The sequence below is a fragment of the Oryzias melastigma genome, linkage group LG17 (genome assembly GCF_002922805.2).
Source record: "Oryzias melastigma strain HK-1 linkage group LG17, ASM292280v2, whole genome shotgun sequence".
In the NCBI taxonomy this organism is placed as follows: domain Eukaryota; kingdom Metazoa; phylum Chordata; class Actinopteri; order Beloniformes; family Adrianichthyidae; genus Oryzias; species Oryzias melastigma.
Window position 1 is genome coordinate 2017916 of NC_050528.1, and position 10624 is coordinate 2028539.

Consider the following 10624-nt stretch of genomic DNA (forward strand, 5'->3'; position numbering starts at 1 on the left):
GACAGCAGCGGGGGGGCTGAGGCTAGGAAACTGTTTATGACTGGACAGATTCAGCCCATTGATATAAAAGAGTCCAGCTGTGTTGGGGGCTTGTAAAGGAGCCCCCCCTAGGGTTCCCCCATTGTGAAGGCTTAATGATCTGCAGAAATGCTCGGCTGTTCTGCTGCGGGGGCTAACGGGGAGGCTGGGGGGTGTTTGGGGCAATTATTTCTCCTCAATGGTTGCTAACATTTTTATTGCCGCTCAGCCCAGCAGCTCATAAACAGGGTGGGGCGGGGGCTGGAGTGTGGAAATGTGGGTTTATCATCAATTTGACAGCATGGACTTCATTTCCCATCAGCCTCAGCTGCAGAATCTACGTCGGGCGTGGCGTATGTGATGCTGCTGCTTTGATCTGGGAAATCAGATGCTCTTTATGTGAAGATCCGATCAGGATTACAGTTCTGATCATGATGACTGTCTCCTCAGCTGAACCCGTGGACATCCTGAAGGCGTTGGACTTCCAGAGTTCCCCTGAAGGAGTCCGGAAAGCACCGGGATTCTGCGCATTCCGGAGAGGATCCAAACCCGACGTAGCGTTCCGGGTCAGCAAGAGCGTCCAGATCAGCGCTCCAACCAAGCAGATCTTTCCAGGTAAACTCACCTGCTTGCTTCTCTTTATAAACTCTGTGGAGCGTCCGACCAATGGCGTGTGGAGCTGAAGTCCAGGTGTTCTCCAACGTTCCCGCTCTGAACAGCTGATCTCAATCCATCCTCCACTGCACTGCTAGACGGGAAACAGATCAGAGATCACGAGTCAGATTAGAGATCGCAAGTCAGGTCAGAGATCAATGAGTCAGATCAAAGATCAATGAGTCAGATTAGAGATCACGAGTCAGATCGGAGATCACGAGTCAGATTAGAGATCACGAATCAGGTCAGAGATCCCCGAGTCAGATTAGAGATCACGAATCAGGTCAGAGATCAATGAGTCAGATTAGAGATCTCGAGTCAGATTAGAGATCACGAGTCAGATTAGAGATCACGAGTCAGGTCAGAGATCCCAGAGTCACCAAACAAAACCTCACATTTTTACATGGAAGACTGAAGATCCTGTGTGTGTCACTGTTTGTGTGTTATTGTGTGTGTTTTCTGTAAGGTTGTGTCTCCTCAGTTTCATTTTTTTTCTGTCGCTTTCCTCCACACTTCCTGCTTCTTCCAGCTCCGTCTTTGCTTTCAGCCTCCAAACATTTTTCCATCTTTGGCTTCAACACAAACTTAAGGAGCCGACAACAATGGAACTGCTCCCTTAGGGGTATTGTGTGTGTGTGTTACATTAGAATACCAGAATGTTCTACACTGAATAACCCCCCAGGCGAGAACACCCCCCAGGCGAGTCAACAACCATGTTTAACGGCGATTACAATTGAAACGACATTACAAAAGACATGTAACACAATCCTGCACAGCAGAATTAAAACATTACCATCTAATATCCAGAATCAGTTCTTAGAAAAACCAAAGAGGATAAAGGAACTTTAAGGTCAGATTGATAAGAAACAAAGAAATGTGTGCAGCTCTAAACTCTGCTTCAGGAATGAGATCAAACAATGTTCAAACATCCAGAAATTAAGAAAATGTATAAAGAAACTCTAAGCTCACAATACGAAGATAATCATCTGGAGTTTGAATAATTCCAAATGTCTGAAGGTAAATGTGATGAAATAATCAAAGCTTTTTTTAATCATAACCTTTGAGTTTTACATTATGTCATATGCAGGAATGACTGAAAAGTTTTGATTAAAATCGATAAGGTACAGATTTTCCTTGATCTGAAATATGTAGAAATGATTACTGGATTAATGTAATTATGTGTTCTAATGAGAATCAGTGATTATTACATATTAGTTACCTAAAGAATATGTCAATAATGTTTTCTAAAACAAAAGAATTCTTTCAGAGAATGATCAATAGGAACTTTAATGATACTCATCAACTTGATCTGTAGTGTCGAGATGATTTCTGAATTCATATGAAATTCAGATAATAATCAATGAGGATTACATTTCTATTACATGATTGATGTTACTGTTGACTGAAATCATGAAAGAATGTTTCATGAGATTAATCAATAATCAATAAGAACTCAACTTTACTGCTGAATCTGAACTTGATCTGATCCGAAGCGGATTGCAAAAACGTTCTAAAACTGTAAAACGTTACTAAGTAGGGCTGGAGTTATATACGTTCACTTCTCTTCTTCTTTCTCTAAATTGGACCGCGGATGACTTTGACTGTTTTCTCTCCGTCTGTCTGGTGTTTTGGTGATAAAGTTCTCCACCAAAGACTTCGACTAAACCGATTCTCACCTTGATGACCTCATGGTTTGTGTTCCCTGTTTTTACTGTTTCTCACAAGCATTAACAAAACGTATGAACATGGTGGTTATAGAATGTCAGCGTATGATTTAAAAACATTTGATAGAGTAGGCTCCTCCCCCATCCATGTGGTGGAGCCTCCCAGCTGAACTGAAACTCTGTAACACATAACTGGAAACCAAAGCGGTGCAGGTTGATTTCCTCCAGGTGCTGTGCCGGCGCCCCCTTTGAATTGGTGCCCCGGGCATCCGCCTGTACCTGAAACCACTACTGGATCATGTCTATGAATCCTCAGTAACGCCCTTTGTCCTTGTAGGGGGGGCTTTCCCAGAAGACTTCTCCATCATGTTCACCATCAAGCCCAAAGCCGGACGCCAGGCCTTCCTGTTGTCTGTTTACAACCAGCAGGGCATCCAGCAGCTGGGCGTGGAGGTGGGCCGCGGCCCGCTCTTCCTGTACGAAGACCAGCACGGCAGCCCCCCCCCAGAGGAGTACCCGCTGTTCCGCTCCATCAACCTGGCTGATGGAAAGTGAGTCCCCCCCTGAAGAAGCGTTTCACTTCTGCTGCTGAGATCCTCAGAAAACTCCAGATTGTTGTTTTGTCTTCGCTCTGGCAGACGCTCGCTTAGCTTTAGGATCTTATTAAGAACAAATGTTTTCTGTCATGAAGCCTGTGAGAAAATCTGAGACCAAAGATTCCACATGAGTTACAGCAGAGGGAGGATGGGACCGTCAGACGATAAATCTAATAGATCTGATCTGATCTTCCCCACTGAGAACCATATTCCTCTGATGAACAGCCTCTACGTACTATAGAGTAGAACCGTCACCATCCACCGCACACCTGCTGACATACCTGATCCAGGTGATCAGCAGCCAGAAAAGACATCTGGAAGACAGGGAGGATGGTGGATCTTCAGGACCAGGACTGGGTAGACCTTTGTTGACCTAGGTTGACCTGAGTGGACCTGGGTAGACTTGGGTAGACCTGTGTTGACATGGGTTGACCTGAGTGGACCTAGGTAGAATTGGGTAGACCTGGGTAGACTTGGGTATACCTGGGGAGACCTGGGTTGATCTGGGTAGACCTAGGTAGAATTGGTTAGATCTGGGTAGACCTGGGTAGACCTGGGTGGACCTGGGTGGACCTAGGTAGACCTGGGTGGACCTGGGTTGACCTGGGTGGACCTAGGTAGAATTGGGTAGACCTGGTCTAAAGGTCGTCCTTACACTGACACTTCTGTTTCCTGTTCATAAAAGTGATGCTTCTGGTTAAGTTTAGGTTCAGGGTAGGGCTTTTGTCAGAGGAATGCCCCTACTGGCTTTTGCCCCCCTTGGGTCCACACTGCCCCTTGTGATGGAGAGGTGAGCTTCCAGGAGGAAGCCCACATCCACCTGAAGTGGCGGAGAATGGCTCCAGCATCGCTGGGAGCTTCTGCTCACAGATCAAATCCAGATTGTTTAACGTGAGGATTGTTGTGATTCCAACGTCATGGTTTGACATAAATAGATGGTTCTGCGCCTCATCCAGAACTCAGCGGTTCTCCTGACCCATCTGAAGATCTCTGACCTTGCTCTCTCCTGGACAGGTGGCATCGAGTAGCTCTCAGCGTGGAGAAGAAGAGTGTCACCATCATCGTGGACTGTAAGAAGAAGCTGACCAAACCTTTGAAGAGGAGTGATCGGGCTGTGATCAGCACGGAAGGCATCACAGTCTTTGGAACCAGGATTCTAGACGACGAGGTCTTTGAGGTAAGACCAGACCTGCAGAGACAGACTCCAGACTTCTGAGTCTACGGATAGAAAGTGGTTAATCTTCAGAGCAGGACATCTGTGAGCACAGCGGGGCTTCTGTCCGAACGCCGTCGGCCAGACGCTGTCGGTGACACCGTGGCAACGCTGTCCAGACGCTGTCGGCCGTAAGCTGTCGGCTGATGGATGGAATAGAATAGAATAGAAAGACTTTTCTAATGTGTGCATACGGCGGCCTCTCCACCTGTCTGCAGGTGTCCCACCTGGAGGGGACGGCTGCAGACGGTGGACATGAGGACGGCCGTCCAGCCCCTCCCCTCTTTATCTAAAGGGGGGGTACAGAGGTCATTAAAGGCTGATTAACCCAGAACTGCTGCAGGAAACACTCAGCTGGTCTTTTGGGGTCTCAGGCGGATGTGTGAGTGCCGTTTGGGGGGGGGGTTATGACAGGTCTCTCCTCATTCAGCAGAAGGTTGATTATAGATTTGGTTCCTGTTTGTCTGCTTGTCTGCTTAAATACAGAAATGTGAGCAAGAATCAAAGTAAAAAACAATGGGGGGGGGGTAGTCAGAATAACATTAAAACGTTCCCTCAGATCCAGTTTCCTGTTTGGAAGTCATTCCAGGATCTGGGATGTGGGATCCTCAGGTGGATGAACGCTGCATTAGTCCAGTCTGTCTGTTCCCTCTCTATGGGTGGGGGTGGGGGTACATTGTAGGGCTGCCCCCCCCCCCAGCATTGAGGTGTTTCCACATCAGCGTTTCTCAGAGACTATCAGTCCTCTCTAGAATGAGGCACATGGAACGCTGGATGTTCCCAGTGATCCCTCTTCCAGAGCTGGGATTCTAGCCGGATCTGCTTCCTGCTGCCGAAACAGCGGCTCTGCTGTTTACGTTAAACCCGCTCCACCGCGGAGGTGGTGGGACCGTTCCCACGGTTCTGCATTCTGACTGAACCCCCAGAGGAGAAGGGTTTCACTTGTGGTTGAAATCCAGGAAAACTCTGAAGAGCGGCTCTGAAATGAGAAAAGTTACTTTGAACTTTGAGGAATTTCTGAATAAATGGAAACGGATCTCCTGCAGGCCGACCGGGATCTGGACCTGCAGCAGAATCTGGTTCTGATTTGACTCGCGGTTTGAAGAAACGTGCTCATGTGTTCTTCATCCTGTCTCCTCTTCTCACCGACACACCGGCTGGTTCTGCTCGCGCCCGGCTCTGCTGTGGGTCTTAACGGGTCAGAACATTTGTTCTGGTCACACTCTGAGACACGGTCAGATGACAGAAATGACTCTATGAAATGCAGACTTTTCTCTGAGCTGAAGGAGCAGATCCAGAATGTTCCTGAAGGTCTTCAGAACTTCTTCAGAACCAAAATCCAAAAGTCTTGACTGGACAGGAATGAGAAGACCCCCCCTACCCCCCACGTCCATCCGTCCGCTTTACAGTCTGGAGAACCTTTCTCTAGAGAGGACTAACACCCGAGTCCAGACTCCTCTTTAGCTGGTCAGTTAGTTATTTTAGGTTCTCAGAGTCTCCATTCAGACCAGAGACGTACAATATTATCTATAATTGTGTTTCTGTGCCCCCCCTCCCCTCCAGGGAGACATCCAGCAGCTGCTGATGGTGGCGGACCCCCGAGCAGCCCACGACTACTGCGAGCACTACAGCCCCGACTGCCACGCCCCCAGCCACCAGGACACGCCCCAGGCCCAGGAACCCGAGGAAACCGAGGTCAGTATTGGGGGGGTTGTTTGGGGGGGGGGACCACAGTAAAGGAATTTCCTGTCAACCTCTTTCAAAGTAAGAGCATGTGTTATGATGGAATGAAGGTTTGGTTTGAGAGGAGGTCGACCGTTTCCGGATCAAAGCCGAAAACTTTTTTATCTCTGTGATGAGTTTCATCACTGCAGCATTTAACAGTAAAACGTATTTACAGAAAAACTCGTTTATAGAAAAACTCGTTTACAGAAAAACTCGTCTATAGAAAAACTCGTTTACAGAAAAACTTGTTTACAGAAAAACTCGTTTACAGAAAAACTCATTTACAGAAAAACTTGTTTTCAGTAAAAATCGTTTACAGTAAAACTTATTTACAGAAAAACTTGTTTCTAGAAAAACTTGTTTACAGAAAAACTCGTCTATAGAAAAACTCGTTTACAGAAAAACTCGTTTACAGAAAAACTCGTTTCTAGAAAAACTTGTTTCTAGAAAAACTCGTTTACAGAAAAACTCGTTTACAGAAAAACGTATTTACAGAAAAACTTGTTTCCAGAAAAACTTGTTTACAGAAAAACTCGTCTATAGAAAAACTCGTTTACAGAAAAACTCGTTTACAGAAAAACGTATTTACAGAAAAACTTGTTTCTAGAAAAACTTGTTTCTAGAAAAACTCGTTTACAGAAAAACTCGTTTACAGAAAAACTCGTTTACAGAAAAACTTGTTTACAGAAAAACTTGTTTATAGAAAAACTGGTTTACAGAAAAACTCGTTTACAGAAAAACTCGTTTACAGAAAAACTTGTTTCTAGAAAAACTGGTTTACAGAAAAACTTGTTTACAGAAAAACTTGTTTATAGAAAAACTCGTTTACAGAAAAACTCGTTTACAGAAAAACGTTTTTACTGAAAAACGTATTTACAAAAAAACTCGTTTGTAGAAAAAACTTGTTTATAGAAAAACTCGTTTATAGAAAAAACTTGTTTACAGAAAAAACGTATTTACAGAAATCTTGTTTAAAGAAAAACTTGTTTACAGAAAAAATTGTTTACAGAAAAACTTATTTACAGAAAAACTCGTTTATAGAAAAACTCATTTACACAAAAACTCTTGACTTTGAAATTCAAGCGGTGAAATTCTTGTTTCCGTCTCATTCCTGGGATTTTGAGATTTTTCATCTTTTTTTATTCCTCCTTCTGCACTAAATAACTGATGAGCTCACGCTGGAAAATTCCTTCCCTGCTTCGAGGTCGCACTTGATTTATATGACTAACGAGTTCAGCAGGCGCTGCGCAGACGCTCACTTTCAGTACCTGGAAAACAATCTGAACTTCAGGGAAGAAAAGGAGGAAAAATCCGGAGCTCGCTCTTTATTCCAAAGTGTAGCGAGGACCGGAGCTGGAAAATGTTGCTTCATCATGGAGTGACTCCTCAGCTCCGACATCAGGAGCCTGTCATCTGTAAGTAGACAGCAGGGAGCGGTTTGGCTCCGACAGCGCCGTAAATCTGCTCTCTTCATCCTCGCCGTTCCTGCAGTCAAGCTCCGTTCTTTATGCGCGGGATTTGACTTTTGCTCGACAGAAACTAATTCCACCAAGAAAACAAATGAGGGGGGGGCTTCGGTCTCTGAGGTTTCAGCCAAATGTGATCGGGGCTGAGATGGTTTATGATCTTCAGTAAAATTGTCAAAAAACTGTCAAAAAAAGAAAGGAACTTTTATTTGTCACTTATTGGTTTCAGAGAAATCTCATCAAAAGACGTTTTAGTTTTCAAAAAATAAACTTGATAATTTTAGTTTAATGTTGTGGGGTTTGGCTTCAATGTTTTTTTAGTTTCAGTCTAAATGAGAATGGATTCACAAGTGTTATAATGAGGCGTTACTCTGAGAAACTTCTGAAACTTAAAACCTTCTTTCATCTCAAGAGAGATTTTTTAGAAAATTGTTTAAAAGTCCAAATTTAGAGAGAAAAAAATCAAAGAGTTTCATTTCCTGGTCAAACATCTTCATCACGTTTGATCAATTTTTATTTCAGTCCAAGAACTTTATTTTTCATTTCTAGTAAAAACTGAGGATTTTCTGTTAAGTTGAACAAAACAAAATCTTCATAAAGTCAAACTTAATCTGTACTTCCAAAAGGAAATCATGTGTTTAAATCCTTAACCTAAATTCATTCATTTTCTTCATTTTTTGAAGCTAAAATTAATATTATATATTAGCTTAAATGGCCTAAAGAGTTCTCAACATTTCCATTCACACACATTCTCCCACTGATGGAGCGATGAGGGTTCAAAGCCTTGCTCATGGACACATCAACACAGGAGGGAACCAACCAGAGGTCGACCGCTCCACCTCTGCACCACAGCTGCCCACAGACCAATGAGGTTTCCACCTTTGGTTTAGTTTGAAATCACGACTGATAATAAAGAGTTTAGTACCTGAAGAAAACAGAGTCGTTTCAGTTCCAGGAAGATCTGAAACCAAAAAAAACAGCCTGAAAAATTCAAGCTGAAACAAACAGGAAACTTTCTGCACTTCTGATGAAAACTGAATTATTCCAAGCAGAAAAAACGTTAGTGAAAAAAGGTTTTGAGACAGAAAAATAGAACATTTGAAGCTAAAATAATTCAGTATGAATTATAATTGCAGAAAGCTTCAGACCCTTTAATGTTTTATCCAAACACAGATGTTGTACATTTTTTAGGTAGTTTTCTTTTGGTCTCAAATCTTAATGGCACTGAAACGTCTCCAGAAAGATTCTTAATATTTGACAAGACGATGAACCTGCAGCTGCTAACACGGGTTTGAGCGCAGCAACACAGCTGATCCCGCCAGCGTGAGGACTATCACACGGCTGATCTTCGTGTGGATGAGCAGAAGCGCTAAAGACCGCGTGAACTCATTTTCCGTCTTCAGCAGCAGGACATCATGGACCCCCCCCCCCTGTAATTTCCACTCATTTACAGCATGAGTTTTTTGCTTCTTTTCTCTGCTGGAGAAGATCCTGTAAGGATCTGCTGATGGAGGTTTGGAGGATCAGCTGATCCGTCTGTGGATCTACAGTCTTCGTAGTTTCTTCACACATTTGCAGAAGTCTGGAAACTCCTGCAGACTTTCAGACGTTTATTCCATTGCTGATCTGTCTTCACAGTACGACAACTATTACTATGATCGGCTGTACGAATACACTGAAGCTCCTCCCACTGCAGCAGAGAAGACTGAGGTAACCAATGACTGATGCATGTTTGATTTCTGCTGAAAATGTCTAAAGTGCTTTTGTCTTTGTGTTTGCAGTTTCATATATTTGTGGAGTTTTGTGTCCTCGTTTAGTGTGTGTGTGTTTGTTCAGATGTGTCATTTTTTATAGTTGTGCATGTTTGCAGTTTATTCCTTTGTAGTTGTAGAGCGTTTCATCCACTCCTTTCTGTTTTTTGTTGTGTGTGCAGACTGGTGTAGACGTGGACTTCTATCCAGACGGATACTCCCCTGTGGAGGGGGGTCAGCCGGAAAACCCCACGGAGACCAAACAAACCAGACCGGTAACTATGGAAACCACAGTCTCAGTTTGATGGCGCTGCTGGTGTTTGGGATGCTGCTCTGCTGACCCTTCACAGCATGAACAACGCAACATGTGTGTGGCTGAACTGCAGTCAATGCTCATGAACATGTGCAGTTCCCATGACTGTCGCAGGAAATGCAACATGATGAAAGTGCTGAGTCATCGCAAAGAGTGCAACATAATAAAGGTTCTGGGTCATCACAGGGAATGCAACATAATGAAAGTGCTGAGTCATCGCAGGGAATGCAACATGATGAAAGTGCTGAGTCTTCGCAGAGAATGCAACATGAAGAAAATGCTGAGTCATCGCAGAGAATGCAACATGAGGAAAATGCTGAGTCATCGCAGGGAATGCAACATGATGAAAGTGCTGAGTCATCGCAGGGAATGCAACATGATGAAAGTGCTGAGTCATTGCAGGAAGTACAACATGATGAAAGTGCTTAGTCATCGCAGAGTATGCAACATAATGAAAGTGCTGAGTCATTGCAGGGAATGCAACATGATGAAAGTGCTGAGTCATTGCAGGGAAGGCAACATGATGAAAGTGCTGAGTCATTGCATGGAATGCAACATGATGAAAGTGCTGAGTCATTGCAGGGAATGCAACATGAGGAAAGTGCGGAGTCATCGCAGGATATGCAACGTGATGAAAGTGCTGAGTCATTGCAGGAAGTACAACATGATGAAAGTGCTTAGTCATTGCAGGGAATGCAACATGATGAAAGTGCTGAGTCATTGCAGGGAATGCACCGTGATGAAAGTGCTGAGTCATCGCAGGAAGTACAACATGATGAAAGTGCTGAGTCATCGCAGGGAATGCAACGTAATGAAAGTGCTGAGTCATTGCAGGAAGTACAACCTAATTAAAGTGCTGAGTCATCACAGGAAGTACAACCTGATGAAAGTGCTGAGTCATCACAGGAAATGCAACACCCCCTCCCACCCCCGTAACACCATGATAACACTTGCAGACGACAGCACGGTGGAGCAGCTGGACAGGTCGTGTGAGGACAACACCTGATCCTCCAACACATTCTCCCTCTCAAATCCCCACATTGACATTTGGACGCAAACCGGTCCAGTTTTAGGGTGAGGAGCACTCCGGTACCCCCGGACACGCTTGTCCTACCAACCCAGTACCGGTTTGAGTCTGGTACGGCATCAGGTATTGGGTTAGGGTACCGTGTTTTTGTACCGGTACTGGACACATCCTGAGGTCCAGTACGCACCCGGTATGGC

At 44.4% G+C, this 10624-nt stretch overlaps 1 protein-coding gene across 1 annotated transcript in view; it reads left to right on the plus strand.

The window, feature by feature from the left end:
• The window catches only part of LOC112139449 (collagen alpha-1(XI) chain), a 58788-nt gene that overhangs the window by 5575 nt on the left and 42589 nt on the right, over window positions 1-10624 (plus strand). The window contains exons 2-7 of the mRNA XM_024262260.2: window positions 469-633; window positions 2674-2887; window positions 3947-4109; window positions 5709-5840; window positions 8975-9046; window positions 9270-9362. Coding sequence (XP_024118028.1) covers window positions 469-633; window positions 2674-2887; window positions 3947-4109; window positions 5709-5840; window positions 8975-9046; window positions 9270-9362 — 839 coding nt within the window. The remainder of the gene's footprint in view (window positions 1-468; window positions 634-2673; window positions 2888-3946; window positions 4110-5708; window positions 5841-8974; window positions 9047-9269; window positions 9363-10624) is intronic.